Below are 25,578 nucleotides of genomic sequence, written 5' to 3' on the forward strand. Positions count from 1 at the left end.
GTTTGAGAATCCCTCTAAGGCACCCACATTGAGATGTTAAGTAGACAGATATAAAGATGGTCAGCATCATTAATTATTAGACAAATGTAGATTAACACTACAATGAGATATCACCTCACACCAGTCAGAATGGCCATCAAAAAATCTACAAATAATAAATGCTGGAGAGGGTGTGAGAAAAAGGCAACCCTCCTACACTGTTGGTGGGAATGTAAACTGGTGCAGCCACTATGGAAAACAGTATGGAAGTTCCTTAAAAACTAAAAATAGAGCTACCATCTGATCCAGCAATCCTCCACCTGGGCATATAACTGGAGAAAAATGTGGTTCGAAAGGATACATACATACCAGTGTTCATAGCAGCACTATTTACAATAGCCAAGACATGGAAGCAACTTAAATGTTCATTGACAGATGAATGGATAAAGAAGATGTGGTATGTGTATACAATGGAATATTGCCTAGCCATTAAAAAGAATGAAGTAATGCTATTTGCAGCAACATGGATGGACCTGGAGATTATCATACTAAGTAAAGTAAGTCAGACAGAGAAAGACAAGTATCATGTGATATTGTTTGTATGTGGAATCTAAAAAATGATACAAATGAACTTATTTACAAAACAGAAACAGACTTAGAGAATGAATTTATGGTTACCAGGGGGAAGTGGGGGTTCAAAGGGTAGATTCGGAGTTTGGGTTTGACATGTACACACTGCTATGTTTAAAATAGGTAACCAACAAGGATCTACTGATAATTAAATGTAGTCAGATATAAAAGTCCAGATCTCAGGGACTGTCTGCATTACAGATATAGGTTTGCAAATATTTGTATTAATGGAAGCCATGGGAGTAGAGTGGAGTTTGGTTTGGAGGTCCTGGAGTTTGGTTTGGAGGTCATGGATTTATAGTTGGTGGCAGTCTGTATAGCTGTCATTTTATTCTGTAGACATTTCATGTGTGGGATAGGTTATGTCAGAGTAATCTATAGAATTTATCGCAAGAAATGGTACTGCTGAATAGGAAAAGCAATGGTGTAGGGTAGTTGCGAATACTGGCAGAAGACCAGTTGAAATTATTGAACACGAAATCAAAGCTGGATAGTGAAGTAAGTAAATAAAAAAGTAGATAGATTGAGTGGCTTCTGAAAGGTTTAAGGACTTGAGATTCAATTAGGTCATTGAGTTTAGAGTTGGGAATACTTTAGTGAAGGAGCTGTAAGGATAGAAAGTGGCCTACATTTGTAAATTAACAGAAGAAATGTTCTAGATGGTGAGAAGTGTATGCTTTCTGATGGAGGAAGGGATGAGGATATGAATGAGCTGAGGGAACTAAGTAGTCAGATGTTTAGACATGGCAATTGAGTTTATATATAATGATGGCAGGTCTTCAATGTGAAGAGAAGGGATGGAAACAAGTACCAAATTGTTCAGTGAAAGGAAAAAGAATGACAGGTTCACAGAGAGTGCAAAGAAAGAGAAAGGGGAGTAAATGGATGATATGAGCCTCAAAGGAATAGAGACTTTCATGGAGGTGGTTGAACAATGACTGGAAGCTGCATTTGTGGGTGAGGAGGATTCTCCTACTCCTCAACTCCCAGGAGCTTAGGAGAACAAGCATCTATCATGTGATAACACTGCAGCCAGAAGAGTGTCCAAGGGGAGAATTTGGCCAGCAAAGGCAGACTCAGCCTCTTAGAGAAAAGTCTGGGTAGTCGATTCACCTTGAAGGTTCCAAGGAGAAGTTGGAGGCCAGTGGGGAGACAGACTGTGCAATCCAGGATCGGTAACATATCTGTTTCTTAGATCAGATTCCTCACCTGTGTTTTTTATTGTTTAGTTGCTAAGCCATGACCAACTCTTTTGTGACCCTGTGGACTGTAGCCCACCAGCCTCCTCTGTCCATAGGATTTCCCAGACAAGAATACTGGGTTGCCATTTCCTTTTCCAGGGAATCTCCTCCACCCAGGGATCGAACCCATGTCTCCTGCTTGGCAGGCAGATTCTTTACCACTGAGCCACCTGGGAAGCCTTGACTCTGTACTTTGCTTTATGTTGTATGCCTGATGCTTTTTGATTCTGTCCACCATCTGAGATATCAAAGCTCACAAGGTGCAAATGGCTGGGTTAAGTTTAAACTTGATAGATGTCTTTATTTTTCAAATTTAGCATGTCTAAATATCCATACTATACTATATCATCTTTTTATGTTGTTCTGAGTATTTTGATAATTAAATTTGTCTGTGAAAATGGGAAATCTGCTATTACATACTCATTCTATATCTTACAATTGGCTTTTAATGTGATGTTGATATGTCGGCTTCAAGTGCTAGATTATTTCTTCTTTCCATTTGAGTGGGAACCTTTTCTTTTAACATGCAAAGCATTAGGGAAATTTTATAATTGTTCTTAAAATAGTGTTTTTCCTTTTTAAAAAAAATCTTTCAGTACCACCAAATATTTTTGGTTCTGATGAAGTCGCTCAACTTACAGTCATTGAAGGACACCTCATTAGTCTATTGTGTGAATCAAGTGGTATTCCACCCCCAAATCTCATTTGGAAGAAAAAAGGTTAGTTTTCATCTTTTGACATTTATATAATTAAGTATAAATAGTAAATGCATTTATGTTTCATTTGACAAACATGCCAGTTTATTAATAAACTCACTTGAAGTTTGCATACTAAAATATTAGACTTCATTCTTGCTTTATGCTAAATGTGTCACATGTGATAATTCTATACTGTCAAGGTGAAAGTCTTCAGATTTGAGACTACTTCCAAGAAGAAATTAAAGGGCAGCTATACTGATCACGAATCCACCATTCAATTAACTATTTTTTTCTTCTTTAAAATAGGTTTAAAAATTATTTTCTAAAGTAAGCATTTTTTGGTATATGTGACAGTTTTGTAATGTATGTTAAATTGAATTCTGAAGTTCAGCAGATTTTCAGTTATTCATCAACAAATATATGTCCTCTAAGTACCAGATCTTCTAAATTTTTAGCTGATTTAAGAAATAATTTTTGTTTTACTTAGAGATTTTTTAAAAATTTATTTTATGAAATATGTTTTCTTTAAATGCAATATTGATTGAAAGAAAAGTTTGCAGAAATAGCCTTCTCTTCCTCCTCCTCCTCTTCTTTCTTCTTCCTCCTCTTCCTTTTTGCATAGATTATTATACAGTACCCTCTGCCTTTTAAGCATGTGAACAGGAAGTAAATAAATATGTATGTGTATTCATTAGAAGTATATACACAAATGCCTTATATGTTTGTTTCCCATCCTGCCACTTAATTTTACTTGCAGGCTCCCCAGTGCTGGCTGATTCTGCAGGGCGACTCAGAATTTTATCTGGAGGCAGGCAGTTGCAGATTTCAATTGCAGAAAAATCTGATGCAGGGCTCTATTCATGTATGGCATCGAATGTTGCTGGGACTGCAAAGAAAGACTACAGTCTGCAAGTTTACAGTAAGTTATTGATTAGCCAGGCTTTGGTGCAGTTAAAAAAAATAATAACTTTTCCATCCTTCTCTTTTACTTTTTCTTCATATCTTTAAGATTCAAAGTAGTATAGTTATAATACATAGTCGGCCCTCCTTGACCCTCCTTATCCATAAATTCCACATCCGTGGATTCAACCAACTGCATATCAAAAGTGTTTTTTTTTTCCAATGTCCAAAAAGTTTTTAAAAAAAAGCAAAATTTGAATTTTTCTGGGCATCAGGCAACTATTTGCATACCATTTACATTGTATTTACAACTATTTGCATATCATTATAAGGTATTATAATCTCATGATGATTTAAAGTGTAACAGAGGATGTTCATAGGTTATATGTAAATGCTGTGTCATTTTCTATATAATGGACTTGCGCATCCCCAGATTTTGGTACCTGAGTCAGATCCTGGAACTAGTCACCTCTGGATACGCAGGGACAGCTATACCTTTCATAAGACCCACATGTTTAAATTGTGTTGACATAACCAGAGAGCAGTTATTTATTTCTAGCTAGTACTTATTCAGTTATACAGCTGTCCATTTCTGCATCAGCTCGCTGATGGCAGACTCACAACGTCGCTATAATTTGTTGGAGACAGGGTGGTAGACATGAAATGTTGACAATGGCATTGTATTGTTGGGTGTAGTTACGGTATGTAAAAATATCCGTTTTTGTTTGTTTGTTTACCTTAAACTTTTCTTTTGTATTGGGGTATAGCTGATTAACAATGTTATGATAGTTTCAGGTAAACAGTGAAAGGGGCTCAGCCCTACATATACATGTATCTGTTCTCCCCCAGACTCCCTCAAATATCCCATTTTAAAGATTATATATCATATCAATGTATGACAAAACCCACTGGAAAAAAAAAATAATAATAATAAAAAAAAAAAAAAAGTACCAAAGCAATGTTGTATCATAAATGATATTCTTGGAAAATTGTATTGCTAATGCTAATAAATAGAATGGACTGATTACAAAAAAAAAAATTTATGTAAAATTTTAAAGTATTTAAAATATTTACATTACCTCATTTAATCTCTACATGAACCATGATATGAGACAAAAATATGGCCTCCCTTTTATATCAGCAAAAACTTAAGCCCAGAGAAGTTTCCATGACTAGCTGAGGTCATATGACTTGTGTATGACAGGTTTGGCACTTGAACACAGGATTACTAACATGGGTCCATTTTCTTTCCCACACAGATATGTCTTTGAGTTTGTTTAATCTTCTTTCTTGGAATCAAGTTCCATTAGGTGAATTTAGCTGTAAGGTTACAGAATCACTGGCCATCGGTGGCTTAAACAAATAGAGATTTATTTTCTGACATAATGAGAAGCTGAGGTTGGCAGTCACTGAAGTTGGTCAGCATCTTACTTTTATCAGGACAGGACAGGAGATCTAGGATCCTCCTGGTCCTCCTTTTGTGATCTCAAGATTCTGGTTTCTGTATTTGCAGTGTCAAGTCCACATTGAAGGCAAAAAGAAGGGAAGGGATGTTATCTTTCTTTTTTAGCAGGAGAGCAAAAAATTTCACAAATCTGCCCCCTCACTTTACCCCTGCCAGCAGACCTTCATTCAGATTTTTTAGATCTATGGTGATTTGTTTGGTCACCACAATTTCTAAAGGCAGAGAAACAGTTTTTCCAACTCCTCTAGTGGGTGAAAGAAAGGAATTGGTAATGGACGTTGGTTCATGAACTATACTATCGTATTTATTTAAAATTAGTACTAGAAAGACTTATATAGGTTGGAGCTACAAATGATAAGTTCAAAAACTTGTTTAATGTTTCCAAAGCAGGAAAAGTAGCTAATGGAGCTTTCTTTCCTTACTCTACTGAGTTTAGGTATGAACCCATTTAGAAACATTAGAGAAGAATTCCACCTCTCAATATGGCAATGCTGTCTACTAGTCCTAGGTTTTATCTTTGTAGTTAATTTTTTGACATAAAAAATGAATTTAACTTTACCTGATGAAAATTCTTACATAAGACTTGGACTTCCCAGGTGGTGCAGCATAAAGAATCTGCCTGCCAATGCAGGAGACACAAGAGATGTGTGTTCGATCCCTAGATTGGGACGATCCCCTGGAGAAGGAAATGGCAACCCGCTCCAGTATTCTTGCCTGGAAAATTCCATGGACAGAGGAGTCCAACAGGCTACAGTCCATGAGGTCAAAAAGAGTCGGACATGACTGAGCGCAGCACAGCACATACGTCTGTACTCTGCCTTATCTGAGGCAGACATTTCCTATTTCTTTTCTTTTTTTTTCTTCCCCAGTTCGACCAACTATATCCAACAGTGGTAGCCACCCTACTGAAATCATTGTAACTCGAGGAAAGAGCATTTCCTTGGAGTGTGAGGTGGAAGGTATTCCTCAACCAACAGTGAGCTGGATGAAAGATGGCCGCCCTTTGACCAAAGGAAGGGGAATGGAAATAATGGATGAAGGTCGTGTTGTTCAGCTGAAGAATGTTCATGTGTCTGACACAGGCCGTTATGTGTGTGTTGCTATGAATATAGCAGGAATGACTGACAGAAAATATGACTTAAGTGTACACAGTAAGTATAAAGAGGCTCCTTAAGTCTATTAACTGGCTGATGTAATCTACAGCCTCCTGGATGGGAGATACAGACCTCAGGTGTTGAGTGTTTTATTTATAGTCTATTATTTTCTACTCATTGGAAAAGACTCCGATGCTGGGAAAGATTGAGGGCAGGAGGAGAAAGGGGTGACAGAGTATGAGATGGCTGGATGACATCATCAACTCAATGGACATGAGTTTGAGCAAATTCCAGGAGATAGTGAAGGGACAGGGAAGCCTGGCATGCTGCATTCCATGGGGTCGCAAAGAGTTGGACACAACTTAGTGACTGAACAACAACAATTTTCTATACTTACACCACTTCTTTAGATCAGTCTTACCACTTATCATTCTATGCCTGACCTCTGTTTTCTTGCTTTGCTGAAATAAGCATATATTGGATATTCTTTTAGAAAAGCACATTGTGAAGTCAATAATTATCTTTTTCAAATACTTTTGATCCAATGACATCCCAAGTAATATTCCTTGATTCTATGTTTTCCACATTAGCTGACTTGACAAGTGTAAATCTAGATTCCTTACAGCTTACTGACTCAGCTTCAGTTGGGTATAAGTTGTATTGAAATCAGCTTTAAAATTCTAAATAATGAGCATAAATGTCAGTAGGAATTGATCAGACACACATATACTCCTATTTATGTGTGACACCTATTTGTATGCATATGATTTGAGTTGGAGTTTTTAAATCTATAGAACCAATGGTAAATCTAATAGACTTAGTCTTCTAACTTAATTCCAGTTAAAACATGCATAAAGTCCAGTATAGTTTGCAAGCAATGTGTGAATCAAGCTTAAGATTGAAAAGGAATCAGTCTTATGTATCTTTTAGTTAAATTGTGGGGTTTTTTTCATTCTTTTTAACAGGTGCTTATTGCATTATTTGAATGTTTCATACCTTATTTGATCAATCCTCTAGGAAAGAACATTTAGGTCAGGTGTATTAACAAGAGTGTCTGTCGTAAAATTTCCTAGGCAAGACTGATGTTGAGAAATCAAGATCTCAGATTATGATAAATTCCAGTTGACTCAGTCCTCTGCTTGCTTCAATTCTGTGAGACCCTGAAAGTAGAGTGTCACTGGCCCTGCTCTGTACAGAAGGAAAACATGATGGAGGGGTAACTTTCCCTGTACTACTGAGGGACATGTAGAGACACTCATGGCCTGTGTGTAGCCTGTTTTCTCTATCTTCTGGTGTTGGCTTAGTTGAATTTTAATACCAGTTCTCCTCTAACCCAGCCCTTGCACTTGTCCAAGCCTGTTGGGTCAATTTGACCTGCCACCCCGTCCTCAGACTATCCTGATTATACTCTGCTCTTCGCCCAAACTTGCCTTCTCAGCCTACTTTGTGTGTTTCACATGTTTTCACCCACAAGGCATACTTGCCCTCTAGGAGCTGGTCACTACTGTCTTCTCTAGGCTTCTGGGTTCGCCCTCCTCTGCCCCTCTTAGCTGATCTCTGAGTCTCAGGCAGCTCCTTCACATTTTTACTTCCAGGAATGTCAGTCATCATCATCATCATCTCATTGTTGTCACTGTTTATTTTGCTGGTGTTGACCAGAAAATTATTTTTAAGAATAAACTATTTAGAATTTGGCCCTTTGTCTTACAGCCCCTCCAAGCATCATTGGAAACCACAGGACACCCGAAAATATAAGTGTGGTGGAAAAAAGCTCAGTGTCCCTAAATTGTGAAGCTTCAGGAATTCCCCTGCCTTCAATTACGTGGCTTAAAGATGGATGGCCCATCAACCTTAGCAGCTCCCTGCGAATCTTCTCAGGTATTAAAAATTCTTGTAGCTTGGTAATCTGGTTAGCTTCCTGTGGCCACAGCTTCTCCTTAATTTCTCGTATCTCCATGTTTTATTTTTTCCTTTTTTGAGCTAACTGCTTTCTATAATATCCACTGATCATATTAAGAAAACACTTTGGAACGACATCAGAAGCTATAGGACAATGGGGAAAATCTTTAAATATCTCTGGATCCTTTTGAAAGAGTAATCTTGGCACTCGATTATTACTTAATTCATGGGGATGTCAGAGCATTCATGCTAGAATGAGTACAAACTAATTTGAAAAGTGAAGAATGAAAAGAAGTACTGGAATTGAAACCAGAGCCTAGAGGGTATAATGTTATATAACATAACTCCATATTCAAACAAAGTGTTTGAATTTATTCATGGCTGTTCTAAGTGAGATTTGTATTTCCAAGATGGGATAGTTTCTTTTGAGCTAAGACTTCATCGTTATTATAGAGGATACTCTGCTGATTCCTCATCTAATTATGTAGGAAAATCTAATATCTTATTCTTTATAGATCAGTGTAAGTGTGGAGAGAGATGTCTTGGGGCATGCCCCTGGAATCTACACTTGGCTCCTTTCACTAATGACTTGGATACAGACTAAGAAAATAATCTCTCCAAGTTTATGGGTAATAAAAAGCAGGGGTACTTAGAAGAATACCTAATGTGTTGAGTGAAGACGTCTGAATTCAAACACATCTTACTCTGGAACTTCTGAATTAAACCTAACAAAATGAAAGTTAAGTAGACTCCTGTACTTGCATTCAAAAACCAGTGATGAAAATTAGGGTTTTGCTAAGAAATATTGCTTCAGAATTCTTCATATGAAAAGATCTCTGAATTGTGTTAGTGACTGAGTATGCATTAACAGTGTAAGGTGTTTTATTGAGAAAAGCAAATACAGTGTTTTGCCACCTGAATATGTTTTTACCAGTAAGACATGACTGGTTGTATTCTGAACTTATCGTACTCATTAGGAAGATGTAAGAAGTATTTATTGACAATATTTTCATGGAGGATAACCATGATGGCCAATGATTGCAAAATAAGCTATATGCTTGATTCCGTTTAATCTGAAAAAATAAACTTTGTGTAACCCGATGATCTCATAGTGAAAATTACATTTAAACAGTTGAAGAGCCATGGGGTAGAAAAGATTATGTTGGTTCTGTGTAGTTCCAGAGGTTAAAAGTAATGCTAGTATACGGAAAATTCTAGGGACAGATTTGGGTCCGAATACAAACAACTTTAAAAAAATATTTGTGTTGTTGAAAGTCAAGATGAACTATTCTAAGAGGTAATGAGCTCCTTGCCCCTAAGTGTATTCAAAGTTTAAATTCCCACTTTTGAAGGATTTTTCAGAAAAGATGTTTTTCTTGTATTTGAATTAAATCTAAATATTCTATTATCTATTTCTTCAAGATCTTGGTCTATAAATGATAGGGACTAAATGAGAAATGTACATTGCTGTAGTTATGATATTTATTGCCTATAATTAATTACATAAATAAAAATAATTATTATCAATATTTATTGCCTGTAATGGGCTTCCCAGTGGTAAAGAATCTGCCTTCTGATGCAGGAGACGCAGGTTCGGTCCCTGACTGAGGAAGATCCCCTGGAGAGCAGAATGGCAATCCACTCCAGTATTCTTGCCAGGATAATCCCATAGACAGAGGAGCCTGGCAGGCCCCAGTCCCTGGAGTCACAGAGTTAGACACAGCTGAGCGTGCATGCACACATTACCTACAATACTAGATCTGTGCCCTCAGGCAAGTTACTTCACTTTGCTAACCTCAGTTCTTCACTTGTAAGTGAAGATATTAGTAGTATTTAGGGATTTTTATAAAGATGAGTTAATATGTGTAAAGCAGCTAGCACAGTGCCTGCTTATGTCCTAAGCATCCAGTAACATGTTTCCTTTTATTGTCATAGACAACCAGCTAAAAAGTTTGGGTCTCCCTATCCTGGGAAACTTTCCCATGTCCTACAGTGCGTTCATTTTCCATCCTCTGTTGATCTTAGAGAATGCATACTCATGGCAAAGATTTTATGATAATTTGGTTACCAAAAACCTGAACACTTTATCTTCTTCTCTAAAAAATATCCTTGTATTGTTTTTGTTTTTTTTTTCCATTCTCAATTGCTGAAAAAGCAGGAAACTTTTTAAATATAACTACATCAGAGCTCCTGGAAGTGAAAAAAGTCAAGACAGAGTGAGGTACTCTGGCCTATAATAGATTCACAGGAGTAGTGTTTTGGTTTTATCATATAGTTTTGTTTTGCTTGACTAGCAAATGGAGATCCCTGAGCCAACACGTTAGAAGTATTTCACGTTTGTGATGCTGCCAGAGGAGTCATTCAGTTTTACAGTCTGAACATGTGTGTTGTGCACGTGATGACTGAGAATCACCTGAATGGCGTATGACTCTCTCGTTCCTTGATCTGCTGCCCCTTTCTGTTTCATTAAGGTTAGTTCTCCTGAGACGTTAAGTTTTCCTGAAAGCAGTACATTGTTGAAGGCTCTATCATTGTTATGAAGTTACCTGCCAAGAACAGATAGCTGCTATAAAAATTTAATAGGTACAAGAAATGTCTCCATCTCAGTCTAACTTACTGTCAAATCTTTTTTTTTTTTTTTGTCTTTCACTGGAATAAGGGAGAGGACCAGGAAACAAAGAGAAAAGAAAGATCGTGAGATTTATGAGGTTGAGGTTTGCTGAGCCAGCAATGACTCATAAAAGTTGTATTGTTTTAATAATACCTCTCAACTGGCATCATAGTATGGTCTCATGATCTCACTAATCTGAAGTAGTAGTGAGTACTTGAATCTTTTCTTAATTAATATAAGTTTTTTGACATGTTTAGAGAATTTTTGTATTCAACTTTGCTTACTTAAATTCAACTGAGGAAAAAGACTAAATTTGGTAATCCGTTTTGTCTAAGTAAGATGCTAGACAAAGTTCATCTTTCAGTGGGTTGAGGATAAGTAGGTTGCTTAAAGGAAAAAAAAATGCTCAATGAGGACTTGCTGTGTTTATAAAAACAGAAAGCAGATGGAAATTCCTGATGAATTTGGATCCAGGTGAATATTTACATGAAAATTTTATGTTTAACGATTTCAATTGTTTTAGTTCAAATTCAGAGTACTAAGCAAAAATATACCAAATGAAAAATTATTACAAAATCTAAGAAGCGATTTACATTTTGTTCTTAGAAATTACTTCTCAAACGATTTCAAGGACTCTGCTCTTTCAATATGTTTCAGTCTCATTTGCTGACTCCTCTTTCCTTGATCCTTAAGAGGAATTTTCCTCCAAATCACACCCTTCAGCATATCAGTTTCATTCCCAGTCTACCAGAATCTTCCTTCATTATGTAGAAGTTCAGACTATAAGGAGGAAAAAATCAGAGTCATGCTAATAAAGGGAGGTGACCCTCATAAACATTGATATAAATAGCTCTAGAATTCCATGAAACTCAAATTGAAAACTGGTTGTCAGTCTTCATGGTTTCATCCATCCCTTATATAACTGATGTCATTCCTATCTGGGTTGTTGGTGTAGTGTTCTCTAATGTTTCCATTTCATATGTTCCATGGAAAACTGGGAATCTTTTCCTAAACATTGTCACAGTTGTTTTTCTAAAGTACGAATCATACCATGACTTTGTTTGTTTACATACTTCCATAGCCTTTAATGAACATAATAAAGCCTAAATTCCTTAACATTGTCTTTGAGCACCCACAGAATCCTCAAAATTGGTCATACTCCAACTAGTCTCATCTCTCACTATCTTCTCCCCCTGTTCTGTTTTAGGTGCCACACCTACTTTCTACCTCTATATCCTCATACTCTACCTACAGTGGTATCTCTTGACTCCTTTCTGTGTTAAAGTATGCTTACCTTTCAAGATTATGTTCAAACATCACTTCTGTGAAACTCCATTTCTTGCTTGGTGTCACCTGGGTTTGTATTAACTTTCTTGGTCCATTAAACTGGAAAATTATTCTGAATTATCCATTCTGTTATATACAGCCTTAAAATGTGATATTTATAAAAAAGCTTGACATAAATACATTTTAAAGGACTTTGAAGTGAATTGATTAAATTTTACCAAAATTCAGCACTGCATGGCAAACTTGTAAAGTTATAGATTTCTTTTTGAGTCATCTGGTGGTTTGCTTCTCCAGGAGGTAGGATTCTGCGATTGATACAGACCAGAACAGAAGATGCTGGCCAGTATACATGTGTTGTAAGAAACGCAGCTGGTGAAGAAAGAAAAATCTTTCGGCTTTCAGTATTAGGTATTTATACAGTTTACAATATTGACTCAGTGGACATGAGTTTGAGCAAACTCCAGTAGATGGTGAAGGACAGGGAAGCCTGGCGTGCTGCAGTCTGCAGTCCATGGGGTCACAAAGAGTCAGACACGACTGAGTGACAACAACAACAGAAAAAAATAAAATTATCTTAAACACATTCTGGAAGCAGATTTAACATTTATCTGCAGCTTGATCTTATATTTATGTATTCTTTGGCCCCTGGATTGTGACTCTTGGCAAGAATTCAATGTCAGAATAGTTTGTATGTAATCAGTTGGATTAAAATGGCTGAAATGCCATGTCTTGTCAGTTCACAGTTGTTCACCAGTGTTCTAAGAATGTGATAACTTTTTTAATGTGAGTGTGTATCTGAACTGTAGAGAGAGAAATAAGTGTCTAATAGATTTTCTTACTTATTGACTTGTTGACATATTTATCTGGATTTTATGATTTACATATAATAAAATTCATTATAATTGAATTTATGACATGTAACTTTATAGTTTAGAATTGATCAAGCAATATGGTAACATTATTCTAGTAAACAAATAATAATGAGAATTTGGATTGTTTTAAAGGGTACAGCCTAATAAAAAAATATAAAATAGATACCTATAAATAACCGAACTGCTTTTACAATTGTTCCTTTTTCTTTCTTTCTTTTTTTTTTAAGTACCACCTCACATCGTGGGTGAAAATACATTTGAAGATGTGAAAGTAAAAGAGAAACAGAGTGTTACACTGACTTGTGAAGTGACAGGTAAGGGGCTCATCTCTTAGATTCTTCCTCAGCTCACTGGCTATCCATTACCTTCACTTACATCACAATTAGTTGAGAAAAATCAAGCATTTGAAATTGAATTCTAGACCAGTATAGATGGTAGAAATATAGGAGGAAATCTTTCAGATTCTATGGAGATAAAAAGGAAATTCTGAACAGTGAAAAAAGGAAGGGAAAGAAGCATGGAACAGAGACAGAGAAAGAAATACATTCTGGTCTTTTCTTTGAATTAGGTAAATTTTTTTTTTTTAATTCTTCTGTTTGTGGGTAGGAGTTTTCTGTCCCACCTCCTGTTATTTTTTTCCTTCCTTCCCTCCGTTTGTACCTTCCTTTCCTTTTTACTGTTTTCTTCAAAGAAATAATTTTGGTGAAAGGATAGCATCACTAATAGTTACCCACCATCAGTTATGATCAAAATTGTCACCTTTAGTTAACATGTTTGTATATGATAAAGAGAATGGAGATGAATAAAAATGAAAATTCTAAAGCCAATTTTACTGGCTTTCCCCATGAATCATTGTGTTGTATGTAATACAAATAAGTCTATGAGAGAACATTTCTGAGACCATCTGTTTAGTGAAGACATGACCTTGCAGTTTTAATGGAACAACTGGAGCAGCCCATACATTTTATAGAAAGTAAGAGTTTTAAGGAAGATTCAATTAATTTATTGCTTTGTTGTTTAGATGCCCTATAATACATTTATGAAAGCAAGGAAGTATTTTCATTTTAGAAAGGCAGATATAAAAACTGTCACATATACATTGTGTAACCTGTTTTCTTTTTTTTAGAATGATGTGATAATGACTATGCATAGAGACTATCTGCCTAAATTTTATAACATCTTATCTTGAGCCTTCTAGCTTCTTAATGTTGTCATTTGGTTTTTAGAAATTTCTTTTTTATTTTTGTTTCATCAAGATATAATTGATATATGATATTGCCTAACTTTAAGGTGAACAACATAATGATCATACACACACACACACAGAGACTACCACACTATTAACATCCATCACCTCACATAGCTGCACACTTTTTTTGTGATTAGAACTTTTAAGATCTACTTTCTTGCAGCTTTCAAATATACAATAAGTATCATTAACTGTAATCATGATTATTATCTTGTTATTAGAATTTTGTGCTTTTTGACCACCTTCACTAATTTATCCCACCTCCAACCCCCTACCTATACAATCACTAATGGGTTCTCAATTTCTGTGAGTTTGATTTTATTAGACTCTGTGTGTAAAAGAGATCAGACCATATTTGTCTTTGTCTGACTTATTTCACTTAGCATAATGTCCTCAAAGTTTATTCATGTTGTCACAAATGTCAGGATTTCCTTCTTTTTCATGGCTGGATAATATTAAAAAATATATATATATATATATACACACACACACATATATATAGTATTTAATATTAGTATTATATATTGTAGAATAATAGTATTTAATAATAACATTAAATTATATGTATAGTTTTTCATAAGTCACATTATCTTTATCCAGTCATGTATCTATGGACACTTAAGTTATTTCCTTGTCTTGGCTATTGTGAATAATGTTGCAGTGAACATGGAAATGCAGATGTCTCCTTTGAAATAGTGATTTCATTTTCTTCAGATTGTTGGACACATAGTAATTCTATTTTCAGTTTTTTGAGGAACTGTGATACTGTTTTCTGTAGGGGTTATACCAATTTACATTCCCTCCAAAGGTGTACAAGGATTCCTTTTTTTCACATCCTCATCAACACTTGTCATTAACTGTAATTTAAAAAAAAATTTTTTTAATCGGACTGTAGTCGATTTACAACATGTTAGTCTTAGGAGTATAGCAAAGTGAATCTGATATACATATATCCACTCCTTTTTAGATTCTTTTCCCATATAGGTCCTTAGAGTATTGAGGAGAGTTCTTTGTGCCATCCAGTAGATCCTTATTAGTTATCTGATTTCTTTGTGCTATATAGTAGGTCCTTCCTAGTTACCTATCTGATATATAGTAATGTGTATATGTCAGTCCCAGCCTTCCAATTTATCCCTCTCCTCTCTTATTCCCTAGTCACCATAAGTTTATTTTCTACATCTGTAACTCCTATGTTTTTGGTAATAGCTATTCTAACAGGTGTAAAGTGTTATCTCCTTGTGTTTTTGATTTTTATTTCCTGGTTGATTAGTGACATTGAACAGCTTTTCTTGTACCTGTCAGACATTTGAATATCTTCTTTGCAAAAATATCTATTCAGGCCCATTGCCAAATTTTCAGTTGAATCCTTTGTATCTTTGTGTGTGTGTGTTTTGCTGTTGAGTTATATGAGTTCCTTACATATTTTGAATATTAACCACTTTATCAGATAGTGGCTTGCAAATATTTTTCCTGTTTTATAGTTGCCATTTCATTTTGTTGATGGTTTCTTTGCTGCATAGAGTTTTTTAGTTTGATATAGTCCTGTTTGTTTGTTTTTGCTTTTGTTGCCTTTACTTCTGGTGTCATATCTCAGAAATCATTGCCAAGACCAGTGTCAAAGAGCTTTGTCCCTATGTTGTCTTTCAGGAGTTTTAGAGCTTCAGGTCATATATTCAAGTCTTTGATCCATTTCAAATTAATTTTTATGCATAGTATAAGATATGGATCTAGTTTCATTCTTTTGCGTGTGAATATCTGCTTCTTCCACCAGTATTTATTGAAAAGAATGTTTTTTTCCATTGAGTATTCTTGAACCTCCTGATTGTATATGTATCAGTTTATCTTTCCATTTATAATTTTGTTCCATTGGGCTATGTGTCTTTTTTGATGGAATACCTTATTGGTTTGATGACTGGAGCTTTGTAATCAGTTTAAAATGAGGACATGTGATGCTTCTCACTTTGTTCTTCCTTCTCAGGATCGCTTTGGCTATTGAGGATGTTTTGTAGTTCCAAACAAATTTTAAGATTTTTTTTTTTTCTGTATCTGTTTAAAAACAAAATGCCATGGGAATCTTCATAGGGATTGTATTGGACCTATAAATAACTTTGAGTAATATGGACATTTTAACAATATTAATTCTTCCAGTCCATGAATACAAGATATCTGTCCATTTATTTGTGTCTTCTTTTATTTATATCATCAGTGTCTTATAGTTTTCAATGTAGGGATCTTTCACTTCCTTGGTTATACTTTTTCCTAAGTATTTTTTGGTTTTGATGCTATTTTAAATGAGATTTTAAAAAATTTCTTTTGCAGATAATTTGTTGTTAGTATATAAAATGCTACTGATTTTTATCTTGATTTTGTATCTGAAGCTTTACTGAATTTGTTAATTAAATCTAACAGGTTTTTTTTGGGTGGAATCTTTAAGATTTTCTCTATAATCATGCCATCTACAACCAGAGACAACTTCTTCCTTTACAATTGTGATGCCTTTTTTGTGTGTGATTATCTGGCTCAGATTTCTAATACTGTGTTGAATAGGAATGGTGAGAGTGGGCACTCCCATCTTGTTCTTGGTCTTAAAAAAAAAAAACTTTTACTCTCACCATTCAGTATGATGTTAGCTGCAGAGGTGTTATAAGACCTATTTTATATTGAAGAATGTTCCTTCTATATACGACTTCTTGAGTTTTTTTTTTTTTTTTTTATCATGAACAGATGTTGAATTTGGTCAAAAGCTTCTATGCATCTACTGATATGGATATGTGATTTTTATCTTTCATTCTGTTGATGTGATATATTATATTTTTTGTGTGTCTTGAACCATCCTTGCATCCCAGGGATGAATTCCATTTGATCGTGGTGCATGATCCTTTTAATTTAATGTTGAATTCCATTTGCTAGTAAATTTTTTTTTTGAGAATTTTTTTTTTGTATTCATCAGGGATATTGGCTTATAGTTTTCTTTCTTATCTGACTTTGGTATCAGGGTAATGCTGGCCTTCTCAAATGAATTTGGGAATGTCCCCATGTCAATTTTTTAAAGAGTCTGGGAAGAATTGATATTAATTCCTTTTTAAACATTTGGTAAAATTTATCACTGAAACCATCTGGTCTTAGCTTTTCCCTGTTGGGAGGTTTTAGATTTCTGGTTTAATGTCCTTACTAGTAATTGGTCTGTTTAAAATTTTCTGTGTTCTCATGATATAGCCTTGGCAGGTTTTATATTTCTAAGAATTTATTCATTTTCTCCTAGATTGTTCAGCTTTTTGGCTATAGTTTTGGAGAGTAGTCGCTTATGATTCTTGCAGTTCTGTGGTATCAGTTGTAATGTCTCCTCTTTCATTTGTAATCTTATTTTGATCCTCTCTCTTCTCTCTCTTTTTTTCTTAGTCTAGCTAAAGGTTTGTAAATTTTATCTTTTCAAAGAACCAGTTCTTAGTTTTATATCTTTTCTGTTGTTTTCTTGTACTCTATTTCATTGATTTCTGCTCTAATATCTAATTTATTTCCATTTAAGAATGCCATTTTTAATTTCTTAGAAGACTGGTCTGGTGGTGGGTTTTGTTTCTGTTTGTTACTCTCAGCTTTTGTTTGCTGGGAAAATCTTTTATTCATATTTTGTCAGCTTTAGTATTCTTGGTTGACAGGCTTTTTTTTTTTTTCTCAATATTTAGAGTATCTTAGGCTATTCTCTCTTAGCCTTCTAAGTTTCTTATGAGAAATCTGCCTACTCTTATGGGAGTTCCCTTGTATGTGATGTGTTGCTTCCCTCTTACTACATTTAAAATTTAGTTATAATGTACTTAAATGTAGCCCTTTTTAGTTCAGACTATTTGGGATCTTTGGGGACTCATGAATGTAAATGTTTATTTGGGGAAGTTTTCAGACATTATCACTTTAAATATACTTTCTCTTCCTTTCTCATTCTCCTTTCCTTCTGGGATTCCCATAATGTGAATATTGCTTCGGTGATAGTACTTCGTAACTCCTGTAGGCTTTCTTCATGTTTCTTCATTCTTTTTTTCATTTTGATCCTCTGATTAGATAATTTCAAATCTTCTAGTTCACTGATTATTTCTTTTGCTTGGTCAAGTCTGAAGTTGAGGGTTTCTTTTGAATTCTTTAGTTCGGTCATTGTATTCTTTAGCCCTAGGATTTGTTTGTTTGGTTGTGGGGTTTTTGGATTGTTTTTTTTTTTTTTGTGGTTTCTATTTCTTTGTTGAACTTCTCATTTTGTTCGTGAATTATTTTCTTACTTTTGTTTACTAGTCTTCTTTAAGAGGATTATTCATAGACCTCCACATTTTTAGAGTCAGTTATTTTGTTATTGGAGCTTTATTAGTTTCCAGTGAAGTATCATGTTTAACCAATCCCTTGCAGTGGTATCTGCATACTTGGGGGTCTCCATTTCCAGACTAAAAGTTTGCTTCCGCAGAGATAGTTCTTCACCATGCAGCTCAACTTGGGATTCTGTCTGGGTCAGCTGGTAGCATGCTTGTACAGATGGGCCTTTCTGTCAGGGTCTCTATTTGGGTGAGGCCCACTGTCCCTTCCTGAGATGTGAGGTCAGGACACGGCATGCCTGACATGGGTGCTATACTCAGCAGTTAGGTGGACCTGTGAGTTTGCTTTCCTGCCCTGTTAGGGCTATAGAACAGACTTCATGGCCAATACAGTTGAGCCTTAATATATCATCCTTGTCCACTTGCCTAACAGAACTTGTCTTTATAGTTTTACATTTTCAAAAATAAAAAATTTGAGCAATTTAAAACAGTATTTTTAAAAGTCTCTTTAAAAATATGAAAGGTATTTTTTCTAAAGGTTATAAATATTAAAGGAATAATACTATTTATTTCTATCTTTCTATCTATCTGTATATCTATGCTAGAATCCTGATATAAACACAAAATACCTGGTTGTTGAATTGTTTAATTAAAGGCTTTCCTTATTTGCAGCTTTCGCTCAATAATATGAAATCTTCTTTAGAAATTTAATATGCATATAAAGGTATTCATGAGTAATAATTTTAGTAAAAATGCATGTTCCATTCTTTTTTAAATGTATTTTACTATGAAAATATTTAATTGTAATAGCCTAAGGTATGGGGGTGTGTGTGTGTGTGTATGTGTGTGTGTGTGTTAGTCATTCAGATGTGTCTGACTCTTTGCAACCCCATGGACTGTAGCCCGCGAGGCTCCTCTGTCCATGGACTTCTCCAGGCAAGAGCAATGGAATGGGTAGCCATAGGGATCTTCCCAACCCAGGGATCAAACTTGGGTCTCCTGCATTGCAGGCAGATTTTTTACCATCTGAGCCACCAGGGAAGCCCGAGGTATGGTATAAATTTAGTTAAACACAAAGACTAATATAACTATTTCACTTGTATATTTTTAAAATATAAGCCTGATTATTATTGTAAATTTGCTTATGTTTGCAAATTTATTTTTAAATGAATAGCTATTCCATTCTTTTAGAAGTGGAATAATTAAAAAGGGAAGTGAATGAAAAATGCATCCTTTTCTTTATTTTTTAATTTTGTATTGGAGTATAATCCAGAGAAAACCGTAATTTGAAAAGATACATGTACCCCAGTGTTCATTGCAGCACTATTTAAAATGCATCCTTTTAGTTACCAATTGTAGATGTGATAATTAGCCAACTCTCAGAAATGTCTTTTTGTTACAGGGAATCCAGTACCAGAAATAACATGGCATAAAGATGGTCAGCTTCTCAAAGAAGATGACACTCATCATCTTATGTCTGGTGGCCGGTTTCTTCAAATTACGAATGCCCAAGTGTCACACACTGGAAGATACACATGTTTGGCCTCTAATTCAGCTGGTGACAAGAGCAAAAGTTTCAGTCTTAATGTGTTGGGTAGGTGTAAGCATTGCTTCAAATCTTGAAGAATCAGCCATGGCAACAAGTTCAATTCTCTTCTTTTATTGTTTAGTTAATATTTCTGCCTGGACCAGAGCTTGTGTACATTTGCTGGTTTCTTTCATTAATTAATTTATACATTCATTCATTCCATTTGGCATACCTACTGTTTCCAGGTGCTGTGTTTTGTACTAAGCACAATTATGAATAAGATATACACTAAATAAACAGTAATAAAGGAAAAACAAATACTGGTCAAAGAAAAGCAGGTCAGCAATGAAAGGGGCTCAACGTGTGAGATATTTTATCATTTCTTTGGGGGATTCTGCCGTTATTGGTAATTGTACTTACTGGAATCTCTGTTGGTAACTAAGATGAAGAACAGATGTAGACAAGCTCATCAAACTTTTACGCTTGCTCATGAGTGATAATGAATTAACACAATCCCTTGTGAGGCTGAAGGGTTAAAACAGCATTAAAATGCTTTTATTTTAGAAGTGTGTTTCCTCTGTCTTAAAACACATCATCTCTTCTTCCCTTTGCTAACATATAGCGGAACTGGGGGCTGCTCCCACTGGGGTGAGCAACTGCTGTAGATTTTCTTTTCCTTCATATAACATGCTGCTCCTCTATTTGTATGTGTGTTTATCTATGTCGTTTGCTAACTCACTAATACCTAAAAAGTCTTAGAGGGTACGGCTATGTGGTAAATTACGTTGAAATTGCAAATTTAGGTTTTTAACCATTTGATTAATGATTCTTTTTCCCAGCTAAATTTGACAAAACCCACTGAAATGTTGTGAAGTAATTAGCCTCCAACTAATAAAAAAAAAAAAAAAAAAGAGCTAAGCCAATAAGATCATCACAACCAAAAAAAAAAAATTCCCTCCCCTTGAGATTAATATGCAATGTGTAAATTCTATATTGAGTCAGTGATGAGCTGTGAAGATTCCTAGGTTAAAGAGTGCACTGAGACCACAAGTGTAGGTTTTAAATCTCAAATGGTTTCCTTCTCATTTAACACAGATCAGTTGTACATTTGAATATCTAGCCCTTTGAACTCAAGAAAAACTATACCATGAAAACAGATGGACTAAGAATGATGAAATAACTGTACATTTAGTTTCTATAGCATTAAAGTTATGTCTCAGGAATGACATTAAAATAGAGTCCAGATTTCTGCTCACATTAGAAACTTAAAGTGTACCACCTAAGTATATTGCATTTGATTACTGATATCAAAACATGTTTCATTCCACTAAAAAAAAAACTGACTATAATTGAGGATGCAAATTTTTGCAGTTTTTTAATTTCTTTACTTGTATGTTGTGATACTTACTGGCTAGACTAGTGGAATAGCTCGTCTCCTACAAGATACAGTCCTCAAGCAGTTTACAGTCTAGTTGAAAGTAGAAGAGACATGTAGGCCAGAAAAGTTAAGTCAGAATAGTGAATAATGTATAAGTAAGTGTCAGATGAATACCCTATATATAAGTAATAATTATATAAATAGAAGCTCCCTAAGGCAAAACAGTTTTTATCTTGAAAAAATATAGCCCCAGCACATAATATGTTGTGTATGGATCAATAACAACGAGAGTTCATGAACCAGCTGTCCTATAACAAATTCATCCTCCCTGCATGCCCATCAGTGTTTGAAGCCCTGGATTTCCTTCCCTCTGCTGTAACCTGTTGCTTCTCTTAGAGCCCTAAATTCTTCATGACCCCTTCCTCCCACCACTGATTGACCTCCCAGTACTGGCTTATGCCCAAATCCTACCCCTGTCCTCTGGAAACTGGATTTCAAACTCTTTCCAGCTCCTTGCAGTAACTGAACTCTGACTCTTTCCAAGAGACATCAGCTCCCTGGGGATTCTCTCCAGTGCAGATCACTTATTCTTTATCACAGGCATCTTAAGTTATATTATCTGACTGTATTCTTTCCTCCACTTCCTACTCACTTCCTGGTTATTTATTTCTTGCCATTCTCATTCATTCATTGAAGATGAGGGATCTAAATCACAGTCGTCTTTTCACCAACTTCATATAAAGCTAAGGCTGTTTAAGTGTGTATACTTGTAAGTTCCAGTCTACCCAGCCATAAGTCAGTGTTTTCACTCTTTCTTTCCCCAGAGGGTGAATTGTCCTTTTTGTTCAGTTATCGCTTCTGCCCTTCATCCTCTATCTTGTCCCCCTTCTTTGGTCTGTCAGTCATACCCACTGTCTGCCTTACTTCCAGCTTCATCTTCTGTTGCCTCCATCACTTCATATAGTCAACACTCTGTCTATCCATCTTATCCCACTAAAAACAAGCTTCTGCCCACAACATTCTTGATACTACTGTTGTAAGACTACCTGTTGTTAGATCAAACATCGTTCAATTCTTATGTTAATGTTTGGATCCCCTAATGATGTATCCCTTTCTCCTGGACACTGTCCTTCCCTAGTTATCCTTGCATACCTTTGGTTGCTCTCTTTCTCCCTCCTTTATGAACTCTTACTTAATCCATCTCTTAAACGTTAGGTCCCCTTATGTTTCATCCTTATTTCACTGCTCATTTTACTCTAGTCTCATCAGGTAACAAATTTAATTCCCCAGCGGTTTAATTATCATTTCCTATCAACTGGAGACTTTTTAAAATCCATACCTGCAACCCAGATCTTTCTCCCAAGGATCAGATTTCTATATACAATTACTTGTTGGACATTTCTACCTGGAATTCTCACAAGCACTTAAAATTTAAGATAGTCAGACTGAACAAACCATCTTCCCCTCCTGAATGTGCAGGTCTTTCCATATTTTCTCTTTGTTTTGCCTCAGTGCAATTTACCTAGGTTCATTCCCAAGCAAGAAAATTGGAAGTTACCTTTGACTTTGGTTTCTTAACCCATTAAATTCTATCATCAAGTCCTGACAGTTGGCTTTCTAAATCCTTCTTTAGTTGTTCCCTCCTCTCTGTTCCTTTCTGCACTGCTCTAGTTCAGGCCCTCATTATTTTTGTTTTACAAAATAATATTTCTGTATATTCTCAGAATTGGATTAGAAGTTTCAAACCTCATTCAAACTGTTCTTAATCACCAAGATAATAAATTTTTTAGACTTTTAACAGTAATACTAGATGCCAGAACACATGGAACTATATCAAAATTTTGAGTGAATATAAATTAGAAATCTAGCATTCTATTCATGCTAACTCAAACAAATAGAATCAAACTGTCATAAATTTTTTAGCTGGGCAAAATTTCATAAGTTTTCTAAAAAATACATATTATACATACTATATATGTGTATGTATATATGGGCTTCCCAAGTGGCTCAGCAGTAATAAGTCTGCCTGCCAATGCAGGAGATGTAAAGACATGAGTTTAGTTCCTGAGTTAAGAAGATCCGCTGGAGAAGGAAATGGCAACCCACCCCAGCATTCTTGCCTGGAAATTCTTATTGACAGGGGAATCTGGCGGGCTATAGTTCATGAGGTCACAAAGAGTCAGACGTGACTGAGTGCGCGTGCATGCGCACGCACACACACACACACACACACACGCACGCACGCACGTATATGTATATGAAAGCTTTTTTGAAAAATACAAATGCCCGGGTATTGCTTTTTTTCCTCCAAAGCTCCAGATGTGTTTCTGATGAGCACCCATGTTTAAAAACAACAGGACTATATGGTGATCTTCTACTTTTATGTAGTGTGTTTCACTTTTTCAATTTCATATTCAGTGCTCCCATTTCATTTGGTTTATGTTTTCCAATTTTTCTCTCTCTCTCTCTTTTTTTTCTTTTGATGTTCTTTCTCATGCTTTTCCCAAGTATAGTAGAAAAGCTTTCATTATCTTTTATGGAACAAGTGTACCTATCTTTCTCTTGCTTCCAAACTAACCCCTTTGAGTCCAAACTCTGTGTATTTCCTATATTCTCTGTATATTTCCTGCTTGCTCCTCATTGTTTACACTCCTCTGCTCCCAATATGCCCCTGCCTCCTACTACTCTCCTTTCTTTCATCTTCTAACCAGTACCAGTTCTTTGAGGCTCACTTTGAAATCTGCCCCTTTAGGTGATCTTCCTTGATGAGAGTCCTCCCACAACCCCGCACCTTAGATTGGATTGGATTGGATTGGATGCTCTGTTGCCGCTCTGTACTGCGATTTCCATGATTGTCCACACTGCAGTGTGTTAGGATTCCCTTTTATGTGTCATCTCCTCCGTCACTCTGTGAGCTTTTGAAGGTTCTCACTGCTATTGTGTAGAATGAGAACAATAACCAATTGTTACTATAGTTGTTAGGGAATGGAATTATGCAAATAAGTACTTATAGAAACTTAGAAATGCACAAATAAAGAAGTTTCTGCGTCTATTTCTTGGATTAAATTTTAAATCTTTTTCAGTATCTCCTATAATTGCTGGTGTTGATAGTGATGGCAGCCCTGAAGACGTCACTGTTATCCTTAACAGCCCCACATCTTTGGTCTGTGAAGCTTATTCATATCCCCCAGCCACCATAACCTGGTTTAAGAATGGAACTCCTTTAGAATCCAACCGAAATATCCGTATTCTTCCAGGTAACTAGCTTACTTCAGATACCCAAGATGCGTTTGTGCCACCTACTTTTATAAAAAAAAAACAGAACCATTGGCTATTTTTGTATAAACACTTATGTTGTTCGTGGTACTATGGCTATCTTATTTTTTTAATTTTATCTCTATATCTTGTAATCTAGGGTAATAAAATTACTTTTTGAAAGACCAATAAAGTAAATAAAAGGCAAGTAAATAAATACTACAGTGTGATTAATTGCTTAAATATAATATGGAATACCAAAAAGGGTAGAAATTCACTTCTTGTGAAATTGAACCTTGAAGGTTAGTATTTAGATTGACAGTTTGTTATTCCTCATTAATACTTGGAAATATGTATGAAAACAGAAAACATTTAAAAGTATGATCACTGACTTTAAGAAATTTATAGGGATAATACATGTGGAAGGAAGTTCATTAACAGTAGGAATCCATGGATAATCATGGGTTACGAATAGTCATGTTTTTGTGTAGTTGCTAAGTCATGTTTGACTCTTTGCAACCTCGTGGACTGTCGCCCGCCAAGCTTCTCTGGCTATGGGACTTCCCAAGTAAGAATACTGGAGTGGGCTTCCATTTCCTTCTCTAGGGGATCTTTCCGTCCCAGGGATTGAACCTACATCTCTTGCATTGGCAGGCATTCACAGGATGATTTTTTTATTGATAGTCATAGAGTATAATAAATGAGGTAGTGACAAGTTTTATAAGAATGAAAAAGGAAATGGCCACCATAGGCTGAAGTGGTCATGAAATGGTTTGTCATAGCCAGAACTTGAACCAAACCTTCAAGAAAGTTATAGAACTTTGTTGGTTGGAAAGGAGTTAGGGGAGATTTCAGATCCATCAGAATGACTAGTATGGGAAAAGTAGAAGGTAAGAATGCCCTGTTTACATGCAGGTAATAAATAATAAAAATACTCCTTACCTCCCTCCTGAGTAGACTGTGTGCACAGGTATATATGTCAGGGAGGAGGGCATGCAGGATATAGATCAGAATGGAATGTTGGAGTCTTGTTTTGAATGCCTAGATTTAAGAGTTTTGACTTTACACTTTAGTCAATTGAAAATCATTTAAGATTTTTTGGAAGAAAGATTATAATGAAAAACTGTGTTTTAGGGACTTCCCTGGTGGTCCAGTTGCTGACTCCACAATCCCAATGCAGGGGGCCCAGGTTCGATTCCT

The 25,578-nt window shown here is 35.6% G+C and overlaps 1 protein-coding gene across 3 annotated transcripts in view; it reads left to right on the forward strand.

Annotated features, from left to right (window-relative positions):
* HMCN1 (hemicentin 1) overlaps window positions 1–25,578 on the forward strand; it is a 525,163-nt gene that overhangs the window by 350,937 nt on the left and 148,648 nt on the right. For all 3 annotated transcript variants that reach the window (XM_061160939.1, XM_061160937.1, XM_061160938.1), the window contains exons 43-50: window positions 2,447–2,569; window positions 3,306–3,467; window positions 5,783–6,064; window positions 7,718–7,885; window positions 12,099–12,212; window positions 12,904–12,990; window positions 19,620–19,811; window positions 24,207–24,380. In XM_061160939.1, coding sequence (XP_061016922.1) covers window positions 2,447–2,569; window positions 3,306–3,467; window positions 5,783–6,064; window positions 7,718–7,885; window positions 12,099–12,212; window positions 12,904–12,990; window positions 19,620–19,811; window positions 24,207–24,380 — 1,302 coding nt within the window. The remainder of the gene's footprint in view (window positions 1–2,446; window positions 2,570–3,305; window positions 3,468–5,782; window positions 6,065–7,717; window positions 7,886–12,098; window positions 12,213–12,903; window positions 12,991–19,619; window positions 19,812–24,206; window positions 24,381–25,578) is intronic.

This window comes from Dama dama, chromosome 14 (assembly GCF_033118175.1).
Source record: "Dama dama isolate Ldn47 chromosome 14, ASM3311817v1, whole genome shotgun sequence".
NCBI lineage: Eukaryota > Metazoa > Chordata > Mammalia > Artiodactyla > Cervidae > Dama > Dama dama.